At 55.1% G+C, this 18,029-nt stretch overlaps 2 protein-coding genes across 2 annotated transcripts in view; both read right to left on the bottom strand.

The window, feature by feature from the left end:
• Positions 1 to 9,206: 9,206 nt before the first annotated feature.
• Positions 9,207 to 11,957, bottom strand: GPR84 (G protein-coupled receptor 84). Its single transcript, XM_040487893.1, has 2 exons — positions 11,128 to 11,957; positions 9,207 to 10,616 (listed from the first exon to the last, which is right to left on the bottom strand). The coding sequence occupies exon 2, from the start codon at positions 10,606 to 10,608 to the stop codon at positions 9,424 to 9,426; it is 1,185 nt and encodes a 394-aa protein (XP_040343827.1). The 5' UTR covers positions 10,609 to 10,616; positions 11,128 to 11,957; the 3' UTR covers positions 9,207 to 9,423.
• Positions 11,958 to 15,976: 4,019 nt separating this feature from the next.
• The window catches only part of ZNF385A (zinc finger protein 385A), a 24,321-nt gene continuing 22,268 nt past the window's right edge, over positions 15,977 to 18,029 (bottom strand). The window contains exons 5-7 of the mRNA XM_040487892.1: positions 17,814 to 17,983; positions 17,494 to 17,589; positions 15,977 to 17,346 (exon numbers count right to left, since the gene is read on the bottom strand). Of these exons, the coding sequence (XP_040343826.1) occupies positions 17,116 to 17,346; positions 17,494 to 17,589; positions 17,814 to 17,983 (497 nt within the window). The 3' untranslated portion in view covers positions 15,977 to 17,115. The remainder of the gene's footprint in view (positions 17,347 to 17,493; positions 17,590 to 17,813; positions 17,984 to 18,029) is intronic.

The following is an 18,029-nucleotide window of genomic DNA, read 5'->3' as shown; positions in this document are numbered from 1 at the left end:
TCCTCAGCCCCTGCTCCCTTCCTGCACCTCCCACTCCTGCTCTGAAATGGCGCTGAGCGGGTTATTTATCGGAGCCAGCGCTGCTCCAGAAGGTCAGGACGGTGGTGTAAATAACCTCTTCTCGCCATTTCCCCGTCCCTCCAGAGCCTGCTCCCCTCCCCCTCCTCCACCTTTATTCGCACAAATGAATGTGGCTGGGCTGGCTCAGAGCCTGGCCCTGCATCTTAATGGGGCGGTGAGCTCACAAGATGGATTTAGCTGGGGGTTTTATGGTTGCCGCGGCGACAGGAGAATGCTTTGGTTTTCTTTCCCCCTTCCTCCGCAGGATTTTAAGGAGGGGGGAGCGTGGGGAGCCCTCCTCCGCACTGCAGTTTTGAAGGGTCTCCTCAGTCACCTCTACAGCTCGTAAGATGGGCCTTCAATCCCAGGAGTAAGCCAGAGAGACCACATTAGGACCTCGGGAAAGGAGGAGGGAAGGAAGGTGATGGGAGTGGGAAGAGCCTCTCCAGCATCAAGACATGAAACCGAGTTGTCCAGTCTTGCCTGCTGTATGAGAACCTGGCAGTTAAGCTCGTCAGCTGTGGGGCACCTGTGCCCAGAATCCCCCCTCAGCAGGTAGAAAAAAAAGAAAACGCTTGGGTTATCACCTCTGTAGTCCTGGATTGAAAGTTGGGGTATGGGGCGGCGGGCGGAGGGGGGCTGGATGAGGGCTAGGGATCTTTGGTGTTGCCTGTCTGAGACGGGGAGGAAGCAGTGTCCGGCCTTACCATCCTAACCTTTCTACTTACCACCAGCCAGCATTGACCCTGGTTGGGGGTGGGGGGGTGGGGGAAGGCAGGTCAGTGCGAGCCTTGAGGGGTTGCTGATCAGTGACGGTGTGGAGAATGGAGCTGTATCTCAAACTTGAAACGCTCTGAGTTTGTTTCCCCAGCCTGGCCTCGTTTGAACTTTTCCTGCCTCCTCTGTTTCCCACGAGGAATGGAACTCTGGTGCCCCGGCCTGCCCTGGCCTACCCAGTCCCTTGGCCAGCAGCTTTCTTCCAGGACTATGAGCAAACCCTTCTCCAGCGCTGACTAAAGCAGAGAAACCGGGGACAGGGGTCTGATCATCTCCCTCCATTGGTCTCTGATGCTGGGTCTCTTGTTTTGTAAGCTTTCCCTTCTTCCCCAGGGAACCCTGGGAAGCCCCTCCTCCCCTCTCCCCCTTCCTCCCCTTTGGCTGGGAAAGTGACTGCAGCCCGAACAGTGCCAGACACCTGCCTGCCAGATGTGGCGATTCCCCATTCTTCTTTCCCCCCCTCCCCAAATGTCTATCCTCTACCCACCCCACTGAGCTCAGGCAGAGGGAGCCCCCCCACAGGGTGATTTAGTGCTACAGTCCCTCTTCCTCAAGTGCCCCCCTCCAGCTTCTCTCCCTTCCCCTCGGGTGCCCATGCCCCCCTCTTTTATCCCCCATGTCCTGCAGATGGCTTCCTGGTACAGACTCCTCCTCCTCCTGCTCCTCCTCCTCCTCCTCTCACCCTAGGGTGCTGGCATGTTTAAGCCCCAGCTCCTGGACTGGAGAATGAATGGGTGGGGCAGAGGTGACTGGCCTCTCTCTCACCCATGGGAGAGTACATCAGCAGGGCTGAGGACAGCGGCAGCCACAGCTGATGTCACTGGTGGGGAGGGGAGGTGTTAGGGGAGGAGGAGGTGAGTGGGGAGGGAACCGGCACTCCAAGACTGTCTGCAGGGGAAAAGAGGTCTGTGAGACCTTCTCAGGTAGGTGAGAGAACCCAGAACTGTGGCTGCCTGCTGGACCTCACATCTTTGTTTCTCTGGCTGAGTCTCCAGATCTAGTTGCTGGATCTGTGTTGCACTATGACTCAGTAGATGCCCCTCAGCTCCTCCCATTCACACTGACCCAAAATACACTTACAGGGAGCCTTTAGTCCTTACCCTCCTCTCTTTAGTGTTTGCCCTTCTGCAGCTTTTCTCTCTTCCTTCTCATCTTTACTTTTCCTCCCTTAGTTGAGCTTGTCTCCTTGGTCATCTGGCTTCCCTGTCCCCCCTTCCACCCCATATCCTAACACAGTATGGTCCCAGCCCTCCCACCAAAGCAGGCACTCACTCAGAGCCTCTACTCTGAGGCTCTGGGGTGGCAGTGAGGTAGTGGGGCTGAAGAGAAGCAGAGGCAGGACGGATGGAGAGTCCAAGGAAATCGGAGAGGGGGGAATAAGATCGAGAAGCACAACGAAAGAGAAAAATGACTGACAAAGAGGCAGAGTCTGAGAGTTAGCAGAAAGCCAGCATAAGGAACTGGGAGAGTGGGAGAAACCAGGAAAGAACAACCAGCCTGGGAGCCGAGAAACAGAATGGAGAGATGGAGATAGGAAAGTCACAGCAAGAGAAGACAGCTGGGGAGGAGCCAGCCAAGGGGCAGGCTGACTCTCCTGGGCTCCGGCTCCCTCATGCTGATGGGTCATAAATCTTGGGTGTGTGTGCGCATGAGTGTCTGTCTGTCTGTCTCAGTGTGTTGAGTGCACAGCACATTTGTGTAGGGGTCGGTGGTGGGGACAGGTTCTCATTCACCCATTTCTTTCAGCAGCCTCCTTCCTTGAAGAACCCCACAGCAACCCCGTGTCCCGGTGTTTCTGATATCCCGGGGGCCATTCCCAAGGTCCTTCTGCATCTTAAGAATCCTGGCTTTCTTGCTCAGAATGCTGGCCTGCTGGAATGTGCAGTCGGGATCCGTAGCATCAAGAGGCCCCAACCCCTCGCGCCCACCCCCAGTGCCTGCTCACCAGCTGCTCCTGTCCATCTTCTCCTCCCACTCTTGTGTCTCTCCCCCCTCCACCCTGACCCCTCCCCCAGCCTCTGACCCCCCAGCCGCCTGGGGCCCCGGGTTGGAGGGGAGACAAAGACAGGATTTATCATCAGGACAGAGAGGCAGCCAGAGCACAGGGCTGAGGGCAGTGGCTGACCTCCCTGGGATGGGAGGGAGTGCTTGGCCAGATGCTGGGAGGCTGGAAGCCTGGGTTCCGATGGCTTCAGCTCACAACCCCCAACTTTTCTCACTCCAGCCTTGCTCTCTCCCTTGTCCCTGAAGAGTTAGGAAACCGAGAGAGGATGGCCTCGGGGTGATTTTAGGCCTCTGAGGGAAAAACCCGGGAAGAGGGAAGGGAGGAGACTGACATCTCAGGGTCATTCTCTTATGCGTACAGAGGAAGATTCGGGAACCAGAAGCAATCAGGCAGCAGTTGTTTCCAGGACTAGAAAGGAGTTCAGGTGTCCAACTGCAACCGATGAGATGCAGGCCTCTAATACAGAAGGACTTCTCCAGAACAGGCCCTGATTGCCAGTAGAGAGAAAGAAAGGTCCTTCCAGGTCCTGGAAGATGGGAGATCCAGGCTTACCTGAAAGCGAGGGAAGACATGGATCCCCCCCAAGGGTTATTAGCTCCAACCCCTCTGAGGAGACCTTCCTCCCTGAGATCCCCAACTGCCTCCTGAGAGGTTGTGAGGAGCAGCTGGACCCCGCCTTTACAATAAAGAGACTATTGGCCAGAAATCGTCTCTCCTCAGCAGGCAGGGTATGTGGGCAAGGAGAGGGAACGGTATGATCCAGGAGTTTCCGAGAAACCAGCCCATGTATCTTTCCGTGGACAGCTCCCGCAGCTCCCCTAGCTGCCCTTGGAGGCCCACGAGCCCGTCTAGCACCTCAGTGCGTCGGAGGGCTCCACAAACCCAACTCTGAAGCTCTCGCACCCATTCCAGCACCCGATGTCCTGCTTCCTGCCTCTTTACCCTCCTGTCCTGGGAGAAGGCCGCCAGAGTTATCCCCAAGTGAGAAGAGGCTGGGAGGAAGAGAAACTGAGGCAACTGGGCGTTTCCAGCCTCCTGGCCTCTCACCACAATCCCGCCAACCCATTCCCACCCGGGATCTGGTGAAGGAGACCTTCTCGCAGTTTCCTTCTACAAGCTGAAATCACTGTCTCAATTCCTGTGGAAAGCCACACATTTGGAAATTTTAGTGGCAAAGGGTCATGGATTGGGAGAGGACAAAAGAAGCGGGGTGGGGGATGGCGGATGGTGCAGGTTGAGGGGAAAAAAAACAGGAAAAGGGAAAAGAGAGCATCTCGTTTTTCCTCACTCCCCCTTCCCCCAATTGAGAAGGCAGATTTACAGCCTTGGTTTGGGGGGGGGGGGTGGTGAGCATAAGGAAGACAGATCTGCAGTTCTGCCCTCTGAGTGTCTGGGTACTTAGCTTTAACTCCCCCATTAGCATCAATCCCCATCTTGCTGCCCATCCGTCTTCTGACATCAGCTCCTTCCCCTTTCTGTAGCCCAGGCTTTCTGACCCTAAGTGGCTCTTAAAGGGCCAGTCTAGACCCTTCTCTCCCTCCCTTTTCCCACTCCACGCAGCAGAGACTAGTGTGTGCGCTTTTGTGCACGCCCGGTGGCCATCCTTACTAAAGCCACAGTGGATGGAGGGCACAGTGTTGTGTGTGTGTGGCGGGGGGGGGGGGGGCACCTCTTCTCCAGCTCTCTCTGTTCTCTTTAGATACTCCCCCACCCCCCCATATTACTGACCTCTATCTTTGTTCACTACTTATCCAAGCCCAGAGTAAGCCTTCTGACTGGGCTGGGGGTCACAAACACATGGTCCTTGGAGCTAAGGGGCTGGAGAAGGTATGTGGATCACAGGACAGATCCTCTCCCTCCCTCATTTCCTGGAGGCCCAGGGCAGGGAGTATCAAGGACTACTGGCTGTTTTTAATTCTCAGCCAGCAGTGGGGGTGGACAGGTTGGGGGCTGAGACTCCTAGGAGATACCCTGAGCCCCACATTCCTAGCCTCCTTTCCCAGGGACCCAGGCTGTGGTCTGGGGTCAGGGAGAGGGGGGGATTTCAAGTCTTCCTCTCCCTGTGAGGGACGTGAATTGCCAGAGAACCCTGCCTGTGAATTTCCTGGCTCCTCTCCTCCATTTCTCAGCAACTGAGCTTAGGGGGGCAGAGGGGAAACTGGCTTCTCCCCACTTCTCTCCATCTTCTGCAGAAATGCTGTAACTGCACTCCAGGGGCTATAAGAATGCCAGGACACTTGGAAAGTTCCTCCCCCATCTGCCTTCAATCCTTTCTGCTGCAAAGATCTGCAGTCCTCTGAGGGGCTCTCCAGGGCAGTCCAGACCCCCTTCCTGATATCTGAAACCCATTCCCCACCTCCCTCGGCGCTCCCTTCTCTGGCTCAGGATGAGAGGGAATTGGTGGGTGGGGGCCTTGGGAAAGTGGCCACGCTAAAAATAGGAGCCCCCCAGCTGCACCCCCCCATGGCCCCTTATTTATCACCTTGCAAACCTCACTCTCAAAGAAGCATAAATATTCCTAATTCCTGAAGGCCAGCCCTGAACTCATAAATTTAACTGGGGAGGTGGGCAAGGGGGAGGAGTGAGGTGTAGGGAAAGGGGAGCCCACCGCAGCCTTGAGGTGGAACGTCTCCTGGGGGAGGCGTGGGACTTGCCCTCCACCCCCCCATCCCCCGCCCCCTTGCAGGCGCCTATGGGTCTTTCTAGAGAGGAGGAGTAGGCTTCTCTCAGTCGTTCCTCTGGGGATTCGGCTTCTCTCACTACACCCCACCCCCCACCCCATAAAAACCAATCTTAGCTCTGTCTTCTCTATTAGTTCTCCATCCTTCTCTCCAGTTTCTTCCCCGTTACTTTTCAGTTCTCTTTCCCTGCCCCTCTCTCTCCCCTCTCTTATTGCACCTTTGCTCCTCTAAGCCTCTGCCTCTTCACAGCTATTGTCTGAAGGGAAATTTCAGTCTCTTATGCAACAGTCTGGATAGTGAGGTTTGAAAATAAGTCTCTCAGTTCCCAGATCTGGCCCCCGGCCCCCGGGCCGCCGGCCCCCCGCGCCCCCCCCACCCGCTTCAGCCCCGTTGCCCCTTCAAATGCGCCCTCTTTTCAGCCCTTCCTTTTTTCTCCTCAGAGTCCCTTCTTTCTGTCCCTCAGTCTCCCCTTTCTCCCCAGCCTTCCTTTTATTCCCGTCACCCCTTTCATCCTCTCAGTTTCCCCGCTTCACTCTTCAGTTCATTCTCTCTCCCTTCTCAATCTTCTCTCCCTACTCTACGCTCACCCCACCCCTACCCCTCAGATTCGCCCTCCCCCCCCCCGCCTATATTTACCCCTCCAGACCCCATCCTCTGCTGGGGATCCCCCCCCCCACCATCACCACACCCCAATTCTCCTCCCCGGGGGATGAAAGAGCGGGGGGGGGGGGGCGGCTCGAGGAACAGGTACAGTGAGTGCGGTTCCTCGAGGGGAGGAGAGCAAGGGGAGCAAGCAGAGGAGAGGGAGACCGAAGCTTTGGCGAGGGGAGGGGCATCCTGACTCCCCAGCTGCGCCCCCCTCTTCCCCGAAGCCACCGAGCCATAAATCAGGGCCAAGGCTGTTTGGCCAATGGTGGAGTGACTCGTAAATCGGCCTGTCAAGCTCAGCCAATGAGAGGAGGCGTTAAATCAAGTCCTGTCAGCGCTTGGCCAATGAGAAGCCCTGGGCTGACCATAAATCTGCCGGTGAGAGACAGCGAAAGAGAGAGAGCGTGCGAGCGAGCGAGCGCTGCCCGGGCGGGGGACCGGGGAGGGGGCGCGGGGAGAGCGGGGAGGGGCGACGGGGAGAGGGCGAGGAGGGAGAGAGGAGTTGAGGAGAAAAAAGGCGATAACGGAGGTACCAGAGACGAAGACAGCCTACAGGAGAGACGGACAGATGCAGAGAGACAAAGAGAAGCCGCGAGAGATAGCGTCAGGAAGTCAGCGATTAGAGATCCGGCTCGCGCGGGGGACTGACAGAGATAAGAGACCAAGAGAGACAGACACTGACTCCCACTCATGAGGGCCCCCAAGTGCACACACTTCCCCGAGACACGCGTGAGCGCCGCCCCACGAAGGACCTCGCGCGTGGACACGGACGCGCCACGCACACCCGCATGAGAAAGCCTGAGAAACTGCCTTGCTTTTCCTCCGCCTCTTTTTCCTCACTAAATTCTTTGTTGAAACTAGAGGCGGGTGGGGGCGGGGAGGGCGTCGAGGGTGAGAGAGGAGGGGGTTGTGTTCCTGCTAATATCTGGCCTCTCTGGTCTCAGACTCCAGGGTTTCCTCCTGTGCCCCGTGAGTCATTTTTTCCCAGCGACTGAGAATTGGGAAGTCCCTCCTTAGGTCGAACTTCAGTCTCTGTTGCTGCTCCTTTCTACTTGCCAACGCTTGTGAACTGCCTTCAAGGAATATGAAAAGTGAACCCTTTTACAGACCTTCAGAGAATTGCCAGCTTCCAGAATCTTAGAAGGGTGGAGCAGGAAGCACTTTTAGGAATTATCTGGTAACTTGATTCTAGTTTTAGGAAGGCAGCTGTCCTGTAGTGGTTAGACATGTGGGCTGAAGCGAGACTCTGCCCTCAAGTCATGGTCATACTACTTCCCAGCTGGACAAATTGCTTGAACTATTTGTGCTCCGATTTGTTCACTTGTGAGAATGAGATTGTAATAGATACTTAATGGTAAAATTTGTACGAATTACATGAAAGAATATATTTACAGGGTTTAGGACAGCACCGGGCACGTGGTAAGACTGCGCCCCACCCCCAACTTTGCACCCGCGATAAAGCCTGTGGTTCAGGTGGTCCAGGGCCCTGCTCACCTTCACAGAGCTAATTATCAGAGAGCCTTGACGAGAACCCTTGTCTCTACATTCCCAAGCGGATGTTCTTTATTGGTCCTGCTGTTCACCCCACCGGTCTGGGCCCCTGCCTCAGCACCCTGAACTTGACTCAGTTTTGAGGCTGCTGTGTGATCTTTGTCCTTTGGAAGAAGAACTCTCAGAAGCACGTGTTCTGCGTTAGGACACAGGATTCCCGGGACTTGGAAGTGGGTTGCATGTGAGGACATTGATCTGTCCACCTTGACCTATGGTTCTTTCTGTGCTCGTCTGAATCCCTCTGGACTTCACTTTGTTCCCTCCAAACCGTGGACTTGGGAGCAGGGAGGGGACAGCGTGTAGCCAGAGCAGCGATACTGTCTACATGACTCTTACATTCCAGTGCTTGCACAGTGCCCACCTGCTCCCCCCATTTCCAACCAAATAGACAAGAAATATCTCATGAGTAATCATAAATGTCTAATTCTTTACTTTCCCGCCTAAGCTTTGGGGGGAGGGGGGAAAGGGGTGCAGATCTCTGGGTCTTTGCCCTTGCTGGCTGGGTGGGAGGCGGTCTGTGGCCTCCCGGTCCCTCTGACACCTTCGGTCCTCAACAAGGAAACACAGAGAACCAGCGTCACCTGGTGGCCACAGGTGCTTTCTTTAAGTTCACACGGGTGCTGACTAGGGTGACAGGATGTTGGTCGTGCTAGAGGAAGGGAACATGGTCTCCCCTCAGCGGGACCCCTGAGCCCTGTTAACTAGAGTCTCTGTTCTGCTCTCATAACCCAGGATGACAAGAACAAGTCAGGGGGAAGTGAGGGGCCAGGACTTCAGTTGATTTAGGTCTGACTGGTGTCATTGCTAGGGCAGCCGGAACCCCTCTCTGCCATTGCCTCAGCTAAGCTCAGTTCATGTCCACGGAGCAGGGGATCCTCTCCCATGACCATTCTCTTCGGCTAGGGCAAGGGCCAGGGCGTTGGACTCACAGGAGTGTGGCTATCAAAGCTGGATTACAGGGTGCCTGGGTGGCTCAGTCGGTTGAGCTTCCGACCTCGGCTCAGGTCATGATCTCCCGGAATGTGAGTTCGAGCCCCGCGTCGGGCTCCGTGCTGACGGCTCAGAGCCTGGAGACTGCTTCGGATTCTGTGTCTCCCTCTCTCTCCGCCCCTCCCCCACTCATGCTCTGTCTCGCTCTGTCTCAAAAATAAATAAACACTAAAAAAAAAAAAAAAGAAGCTGGATTACAAAACTTTTCTGAGCTAAATAAACCTGTTTGCGGGGATTAGGGGACTGGGGGCGCCGATCCTGGCAGTAGTAGTTAGGGGCAGGAGCCATTTCTGGGAAGTTAAATGAAAAGACAGGTGGATCCTCTGAAACCAACTCACATGTTTTATGCCCGTAAACCCCTCAGCTGAAGGCTGTGTCCTAGGCCCTCTGCTTCCCAACCTTGCCGTGACCTAGGTTACCCAAACCCTCAACTGTTAGGTTCCAGCTGCACACCGGTCCTGGCCTATTATTCCCCAAAGACCACATCTGAGCCCTAGAAGGATAGAATTCATTTATTAATAATTAATAATGCATCTTGGGCAGCCTCAAGCTGAAGCATCGATCAAGGGATGGAGAAGCCTGGTTCGGGGATGGGGGGAAGTTGTGAAAATGCCCACAGGCCTTCCTTTCGTCTGCTCCCCTACCAGCTGGCCACTTTAGCTCTGCTCTGGAGGAGACAGTGCTGGGTCCTGGTGACTGGGGAGCACAGTTCTAACGGAGCCTACGGAAACTCTGGGGCCCTCGTCTCAGGATGGAGCCGTAGGCTTGGCGGAACTGACGGTTCATGGCTGCATAGAGCACAGGGTTGATGCAACCGTTGAGCCAGGTGAGGTTGGCAGCGAGCATGTGGACAACTCGAGGAGCGCGGACCCTGGCATCCAGGATGTTGAGCAGCAAGAAGGGGATGTAGCTCAGAGCGAAGCAGAGGAACACAGCGAAGCACATCCGGGTCACCTTCCCAAACTCTGACGGAGAGTCCTGAGTTCTTTGGGCTCTTTTGGTCGGCCTGCTCTTGGCAGGTGCTTCTGGATCGCTTTTCTCTGCCGCCTGCTGACCTACCTCCCTGCTGGGATGGTCCTCCACCTCTGATGAGTCCCCTTCCAGGGTCTGGGTGGTGGCAGCACTGACCGGCTCAGACGAAATCCCCTCGCTGGGTCTTCCTGATGCCCGCCCGCTGTCCAGCTCCTGGAAACGACCAGGTGTGGCCTCATCTGTCCCAGCCACATGGTTGGAGTGGATACTTGACTGCTTATACTGATCCAGCGCCTGTGCTGCTCGCTTCACTTGCCGGTGGATGAGCCAGTAGAAGACGCCGACGCTGCTGAGCCCCAGCACAAAGTAGATGCCCATGAGGATGGTGGTGTAGGGCCGGCCTCGGATGCGGTCAAAGCTGCAGGTGCAGACTACAGGCACCAAGATGTAGATGCGCCAGAGAGGGGCGAAGCTGGCCACGCCTACCACCCAGGTACTCACCAGTGCCAGCACCATCCCCTTGGCACTGAAAACTCGGGGAAAGAGCTTAGGGTGGGCAATGAGGAGGTAGCGTGCCAGGGCAATAAGGCAGAGGGTCAGGATGGAGACGGAGTTGGATGCAAAGAGGAGGAGTCCAAAGACCCTGCAGAAGGTGGCGCCGGTGCGCCAGTGCAGGTGGAGGTAGGTGTCCACAGAGAAGGGCTGGAGAAGGGTGCAGTACAACAGATCGGCCACTGTGAGGTTGGCGATGAGCAGGTTGAAGCGGGTGCGGAGCTTGGGCTGGATGGCCAAGGCCAGCAGGGTGAGGACGTTGCCCACGGTGCCTGTGACAGCTACCACCACCCCCCAGCTAACTGCAACATAACGATAGCCCAGTACGGACTCATGGTAGCAGGAGAAGTTGGCTTCGGAGGTGTTCCACATGGTGGAGGCTGAAGAGGAGAGTGCGAGGGAAAGAAGGAGTCAGAACCTCGCCTTGAACTTAGGTCTCTTGGACGGCTCTGGGGCCCTGGACACCTGAGCTTTTTCACAGGCTTGCCAGCCTCCTGAGCCATTCCCAGGCCTCTTCATCCCCAACCTTTCCTGAGGTCCCCAACCCCCCTCCTTCAGCTCTCTCGGTCCTCTCCCATTCTCAAAGATTTCCCCCAAATTCTTCTCTAAATATCTTTCGGTGTCCGCCCACGCCAAACTCCAGGCCCCTTCAATGTCCATCCAGATGTTCTCAGTAACCTCAGTGCCCTCTGACTTTTTAATCTTTTCTCTTTCCCCTAAGACCACCCAGGAATTCCCTACCTCTATTCAGGATGCTACTGGTCCCCTCTGCCCTTGTCTGCTACACACACGCAGGTCTCAGGTCTTTTGTTGTTTCGTTTTGTTTTTTTCATCACCCGGGAGATGAGGAGACAGAGAGAGTAAAAGTACACCCACCACAAAAGTACTCACCTGAGTCTCCCAGCCTTCAATTCTCACTCCAGTGGAAGAAGTCCAACTCACTTGAGTAGTCTTTTCTGGTGGGCGGTCAGGCTCCAGGACATGGTCGTGTGTCTCCTATTAATAAACTAGACTGAACGGATAAGAAACTCCCCAGTTTCTCAACCTCAGCCACTTCCTCCTCCCTTCTCTTCAGTCCTACTCATTTTGCTTCGGCTAGTGCAATCTGGGCTTCTCTGGTGAAAATCCCCTGCTACTTACATCAAAGCTGTTTCGCTCCTTGCCAAAGACGAAGGTGTTTCTCTCCCCTCTTTGCATAGCAGGACACCTACAAGCTCATGGCCAAGAATTGTCTGGACAGGGAGACAGGCCATCAGAAGACCTGGGCCACTTCTCTAGGGGCCAAAGAGAAGACCAAGTTCCAGGAGCGATTCTGGACGCCCCGGAAGCCTTGCGTTTGTCAGGAAGGAGCACTGCCTTTCTTCTCTCCAGGACTCAAGAGATGGTTCAAATCAGGGGGTCCCATGTGATACCCTAACACATCTGATAAAAGGAGCCAGGTGAAAAAAGGTGAGAAAAGAAGTATCCGGGATTGTGGCTTCATTCCCCACAGGAGCACAGGCAGCCATTCAATTGTTCATTCATTCATCTGTTCACTCAACAAACACGTGCTGAGGGCCTACTATGCACAAGACTCTGAGATAGACTCTAGGGATACAAGAAGTTGTGACACATGGGCTTGCACATAGTCTAGCAAGGGACACAGATATATAGATATGTAAATGCTTAATTGATTCTCTAAGGGGTCAGCAAACTTTGGCTTATGGACCAAATCTGGGCTGCCATCGGTTTTTTTTTTTTTTTTTAAAAGAAAATTTTTTTTTTTTTTGACAGAGAGAGAGACATAAAAGGGAGGGGGGAGGGTCAGAGAGAGAGGGAGACACAGAATCCGAAACAGGCTCCAGGCTCTGAACTGTCAGCACAGAGCCCGACGCGGGGCTTGAACTCATGGACGATGAGATCATGACCTGAGCCGAAGTCGGACGTTTAACCGACTGAGCCACCTGGGCGCCCCTGTTTTTGTTTTTTTAAGTAAGCTCTATGCCCAGTGTGGGGCTTGAATTCATGCCCCTTGAGATCAAGAGTGGCATGTTCTTCTGACTAAGCCAGCCTGGTGCCCCCACATCTGTTTTTTTTTTGGTTTGTTTATTTACTTATTTTTTTATTTTATTAAAAAAATTTTCTTACATTTATTTATCTTTGAGAGACAGACAACAAGTGGGGGAGGGGCAGAGAGAGAAGGAGACACAGAAACCGAAGCAGGCTCCAGGCTCCGAGCTGTCAGCACAGAGCCAGACGTGGGACCAAACTCACAAGCCATGAGATCATGACCTGAGCCGAAGCCGGATGCTTAACTGACTGGGCCACCCAGGCTCCCCAGTTTACTTATTTTTGAGAGAGAGAGAGAGAGAGAGAGAGAGAGCGCCAGCATGGGGAGAGGCAGAAAAAGAGGGAGAGAGAGAATCCCAAGCAGGCTCCCTGCTGTCCGTGCAGACAGGGCTCAATCCCATGGACTGTGAGATCATGACCTGAACCGAAATCAAGACTGACTTGAGCTACCCAGGCACGCTGCCCGCCCCACCGCCATCTATTTTTGTAGGGGCCATGAGCCAAGAATGTTTTTTTCCCCCACTTTCAAATGGTTCCATTTTAAATGGTTGTATAAGTACCTACATAATACCCTCCCTCAGTTTTGCCTCTTGGCCTGCACAACCTATAATATTTACTGTCTGGCCACTTAAGAAAAAGTTTACCAACCCTTACTCTAAAGGGTAGCAGCGACTTAAAGGAGCAAAATCGCCAAGGAGAAGGTCAGGAAAGGGTTCACAGAGAGATAGCTGAGCTGGGTTTTGAATAATGAACAGTTTTTTGGAGGGAGGTAAGTAGAAGGACATTCGGGGCAAAGGGAACAGGATGCATAGAGTCGCAGAGGTTTAGGTAGAGGTGAACAAATACTGGGAGGTAGGGAGCAACAGAGAAGATCCTGGACAAGTGAGCAGGAAGGGGGTGGAGGAAGTCCTTGTGCATCGTGTGAGGCGCTGGGGTTGTATCCTGGAGGCCATAGGGAGGTTTGCACTCAAGAAGCTGTGAGTAAGGAGTGAAAGCGTGCAGGCCAGCAGTGAGAGAGACCAGTAAAGAGGCACCAGTTCAGACAAGAGCGAGGCAGAGCCTGAGCTGGGGCCAGGGCTAGCTTCAAAGAAATGCCACATGTGTGATCACACGGGGCCCTGCACTTACAAGGGGCTGGGGTTGGCTTAACACTCCACACTGTCTTAAGATCCATTTTGAACAAGAAGTCCTGCTTTTTCCTCTTGCACTGGGACCTCGAGCTACGTAGCCAGTCCTGGTTAGGGCAGTGGCTGTGGGTATACAGAACAATGATCAGGATCCATGGGTCAGTAAGAGGTCAAATTAACCCGGTAAGAGGATTTATTTAGTGCTTTAGTGGATGAAGGGTTAGGAAGAGGGAAGACTAGGCTGATTCCCAGTTTTCCCAGTGGCTGGTGGTGCTTTGCATCAGGAAGATAGGGAATAAATAGGCAGAGCAGCAGGCTTAGGGAACGGGGTGAATCATGAATTCAGTTTTATTTATTTATTTATTTATTTCAACGTTTATTTATTTTTGGGACAGAGAAAGACAGAGCATGAACGGGGGAGGGTCAGAGAGAGAGGGAGACACAGAATCGGAAACAGGCTCCAGGCTCCGAGCCATCAGCCCAGAGCCCGACGCGGGGCTCGAACTCACGGACCGCGAGATCGTGACCTGGCTGAAGTTGGACGCTTAACTGCGCCACCCAGGCGCCCCATGAATTCAGTTTTAAACCAGGCTAGAGGTATGTATCTCAGCCCTCCTCACTCTAGTCTCTTCTAGCCTTCATCTCTATCCCCACGTGTGATCCAGCCCCTGCTTTTCTCCACCCTCTCTCTTACAGGACCACTCTTGCCTCTTGGACTTGGACTTCTGGATCTCCAGTCTCTGCTTTTTTATTTTTATTTTTTTAAGCTAGATGGCCTGAAAAAACAAAACACAAACACCTAACCATCCTAAACTTGTTGGATTCCATTTCTAAACCCACAGTGAACTCCCACCCCCAACTTCATAGCTGACAAACCCAGGAGGCCCCTATTTCCCTTTCCTTCTCTGTCTCTTTTTTTAATATTTTTAAGTCTGTTTACTTATTTATTTTTTAAAAATGTTTGTCCACTTATTTTGAGAGAGAGAGAGTGAGAGAGGGAATGAGCAGGGGAGGGGCAGAGGGAGAGAGAGAATCCCTAGCAGGATCCATGCACAGTGCCCAATGCAGGGCTCTATCTCACAGACCCTGAGATCACGACCAGAGCTGAAATCAAGAGTCAGATGTGTGCTTGGGGTGCCTGGGTGGCTCAACAGGTTAAGCATCTGACTTCGACTCAGGTCGACTTAGGCTCAGGTCATGATCTCACAGTTTGTGAGTTGGAGCCCCACATCCGGCTCTCTGCTGTCAGCACAGAGCCTGCTATGGCTCCTGTGCACCTGCCGCCCCCCACCCTATCCCTGCTGGTTCTCTAAATAAATAAATAAACTTAAAAAATTTTTTTTAAAAGAGTTGGATGCTGAACTGACTGAGCCACCCAGGTGCCCCTATTTATTTATTTATTTATTTATTTTGAGAAAGAGAGAGAGTGTGGGGGAAGGGCAGAGAGAGAGAGAGAGAGAGAGAGGGAATCCCAAGCCAGCTCCAAGGAAAGGAGAAATCAAGACCTGAGCTACAAGCGGGACACTTAACTGACGGAGCCCCTCCCTTTCCTTCCTCTTTAACAATCTTTATTTCACCTTCCCTCCCCCTTTCCTCTGAAAAACTGGAAGTGGGTAGAGGGGGGAAGTGAGCAAAGGAGATGCAATTCAGGGGGACCCTTGGGAAGATGCTGGGCTCTGGTCTGGCCTTTCTTTCTTGCCACCCAGCAGGGCTAGAGGGAAGGGGTTACAGAGTCAGAACTGTTCTTGGGAGTGTGACTGAGCTGAATTCTGGAGATAATAAAGAACATCTTCCCCCACATCATGTGCCAGGCTGCTGAACAGAGTGCACGTCTCTGTCCCACAGACCTGTAGGGGACCCAGAGGAGAAGGTGTTCTAGCATACCTGCATATCTGTAAATGGCATAGCCTCAGTTCTTTAGTCTTGGAACATGAAGTCTCAATGAACTTTTAAGAGACCCAAAGCTGTTCATTTTGCATATGGGGAAACTGAGGTCCAGTGAGGGGAAGGACTAACTCAAGGTCACTATATGGGGCCCAGCAGTGCCTAGAGCTCAGATGCCTAGTCCCTGTCCCAGCGTCTTCCCATGCCTTGCGTATTCCTGGCGTGAGTTTCCCATCAGAGGCACAAAAGCCCGGATTCTTTCCTTTGTCTGAGGCTGGATCTAAACTTGTTTTCCAGAATCTCGAGACACATGTGCCACAGGAGCGTCTTAGCCTAGGGGAGACTCCGTTTCCATGTCGTTGGCGCCGCCTGGTGGTGGAGTCGTGGAGAATTCTCAACTGCCGCGGCTACAGTCCGGCTACAGTCTTGAGACCTGGACTGGAAATGATTCCCCAGGGCCCAAGTTTACATTAGATCTGGGCGGGAGTGGGGGTGAGTGATATTGGGAGCTTCTGCTCGCCTTGCACAGGCTTTGGATCTTGCCTTTTCCCACCCCCGTCTTTCCGGACCCCTCCTTCAGGCCCCCTTTCCCGTGTACCCTTACCCTTCACCATGCAGACAGATCTCCGGTTGAATAGCTCCCATATCGGCGGGCAAAGATTGAGAGTCTGAGTCTGGGGGACGGAGGGCAACGAATCCAGACTTTATTGTCGGGGAGAAGGAAAAGGGAAGACGTGGGTGGGGGGCCGGGGTTGCTACATTGTCAAGCAGAAAGAGTTGATGGGGACGGGAAGGCCAGTGGGGGCCCGTCCCTCTCCCGTGTCGGCTGCTAGAAGGGCTGACGATACGGAAACCACAGAGGGGTGGGGTGGGGGGAGGGAGGTCACGCCCCCGCCCGAGTTGTGCAGTGGAGGTGTCTGGTGGGAGGGACAGCCATGAGGTCTAGGAGCTTGGACGGGGAAGGCTACAGACTCAGCGAATCCTGCGGAAAGGGGAGGGGCGGGGGCGAGGCTTCTATTGCTTTTTGCTCACAGTTTTGCGGAAGGCGAGGCGGGGGTGGGCTCGGACTGGACACCCCTTGCCCCCCTCGGTACCCCTTGGGCGATGGGTGCTGGTGAAAAGAATGGAATCCAGACTGGGGAGGAAGAAGGTGAAGGAAGGGTCTGTAGGGGCATCTACTTGGTCCCACCCAAGTGCCAGAGATGCCCCCAAGTGCTGCCCCCTATGATGGGCCCAGCTAGACCTGGGGCTGGGGCATGGTGCGGGGCGGGCACAGTGAGGTTGCAGGCGGTAAAACCAAAGTGCTTCTGAGGGACCCAGGATCCCGCCTGCTCCCCTCCCCCTGCGGAGGATGGGGGTGTTCACGGAAGCGCTTCAGTTTGGGGGCAGGGGCCGGAGTCCCAGAGTCCGCTTATTGCCAAGAAAAATCCATTTCTGCCCCCCGGACTCCGACCATGGCTTGTGAACCCCGTTTTGTGCTAGGTTTGGGGGGGAAGGGCTGAATGGACATGGCTTTTGGGAGGGGGGGTGTCTCCAAGGGGGCTCGGGGGTGAGACGGCCCCCCCTTTTCTAGGGGAGAGGGAAGGGCAGGGGGCGGGGTTCCCTGAGATCTGGGGTGTTCCCCCCCTTCTGAAGCCCCCCTCCCCCGCTACCCCTCCCCTTTCCTGGAACCCCGTACCTCGGGGTGGGGGGGAAGGAGAGAGAGAGATCATTCAGGGAGTGCCGGGAGTAGGGGCAGGCTTGGAGCCCGGAGGCCTGGGTCCCGGCTGGAGGTGGGGGGGGGGGGAGGTGTTGAATGGGAGGGGGTTCGGGGTTCAGGTCAGTAGGGGGAGAAGAGGATGGGTCCGTGCGCAGTTCGGATGGGCCCGGGTGCCGGGTGGAGCAGGGGGTGGGTGATCGGCGGTCCCTGGAGAAGAGGTGCGGCTGGGGCCGGGCGCAGGGACAGCGGGGAGCCTGCTGCAGCTGCCATCACCGCAGCCACCGCTAGGGGGCTGGGTAGCAGGCCTCCCGCCAGGGACTTGGGCAGCTCCTTGGAGAAAGTCAGAGTGCCCTGCAGCGGGGAGAGGGGCGGGGCAAGGGAGACCGAGGAGTCATTCTGCGGCCCGCAAACCCCACCCCTCCCCGTACCGGCCCGCGTCCCCTTCTCCTCCCAGCTCCGGTCCCCCAATTGCCGAATTCTCCAGCGCCCAGGCCTCACCGCCAGCTCCCCCGCGCCTCTAGGTTTCTTGTGACGGCTCAGCAGCGGGTTGGGCTTCCCGGCCACGCCGTCTCGGTGCCGCCGGCTGGAAATGTGCTGCGGGGTGGGGGTGGGGGTGGGGGTGGGTAGGGAGGGGCAGTGGGTAAGGGGCTGTGAGCCACCCGGAAAGGAGTAACCGACGAGCCGGTAGGCACACCCAAAACATCTGGCCCCGCCCCTTCTGTGGTCCCAAGGAAAGGACCTGAGAGAAGCGCCCTCACCCAAGCTCCCTGTTTGTGAGTAGAGCTCCCTAGAATTCCCAGGAAAGGCCTTGGACCCACCTGTTTCAGTTGGACCTCCGAGTTGACCTTGACATTGCAGATCTCACAGTGGAAGGTTCGGTCCTGGGCAGGGGCCTCTGGTTCCCCAGGAGTGGGGGGCCCCAGACGAGGGTAAGCTTTGATGGGGCCCAGCCCACTTCTGGCCTCCAGAATTGTCTTGTGCTTAGTACCTGGGGCCCACAGAGGGCAGAAGGTAAGGGGTGGAGGAAGACTTCT

Source organism: Herpailurus yagouaroundi, unplaced genomic scaffold (genome assembly GCF_014898765.1).
Source record: "Herpailurus yagouaroundi ecotype Mexico unplaced genomic scaffold, PumYag 166, whole genome shotgun sequence".
Lineage (NCBI taxonomy): Eukaryota > Metazoa > Chordata > Mammalia > Carnivora > Felidae > Herpailurus > Herpailurus yagouaroundi.
This window is presented reverse-complemented; position numbering and strand designations above follow the sequence as displayed.

Excerpts from the sequence above, each read along its gene's own strand:
- GPR84 (XM_040487893.1), bottom strand. The coding sequence starts at position 10,608 with ATGTGGAACACCTCCGAAGCCAACTTCTCCTGCTACCATGAGTCCGTA.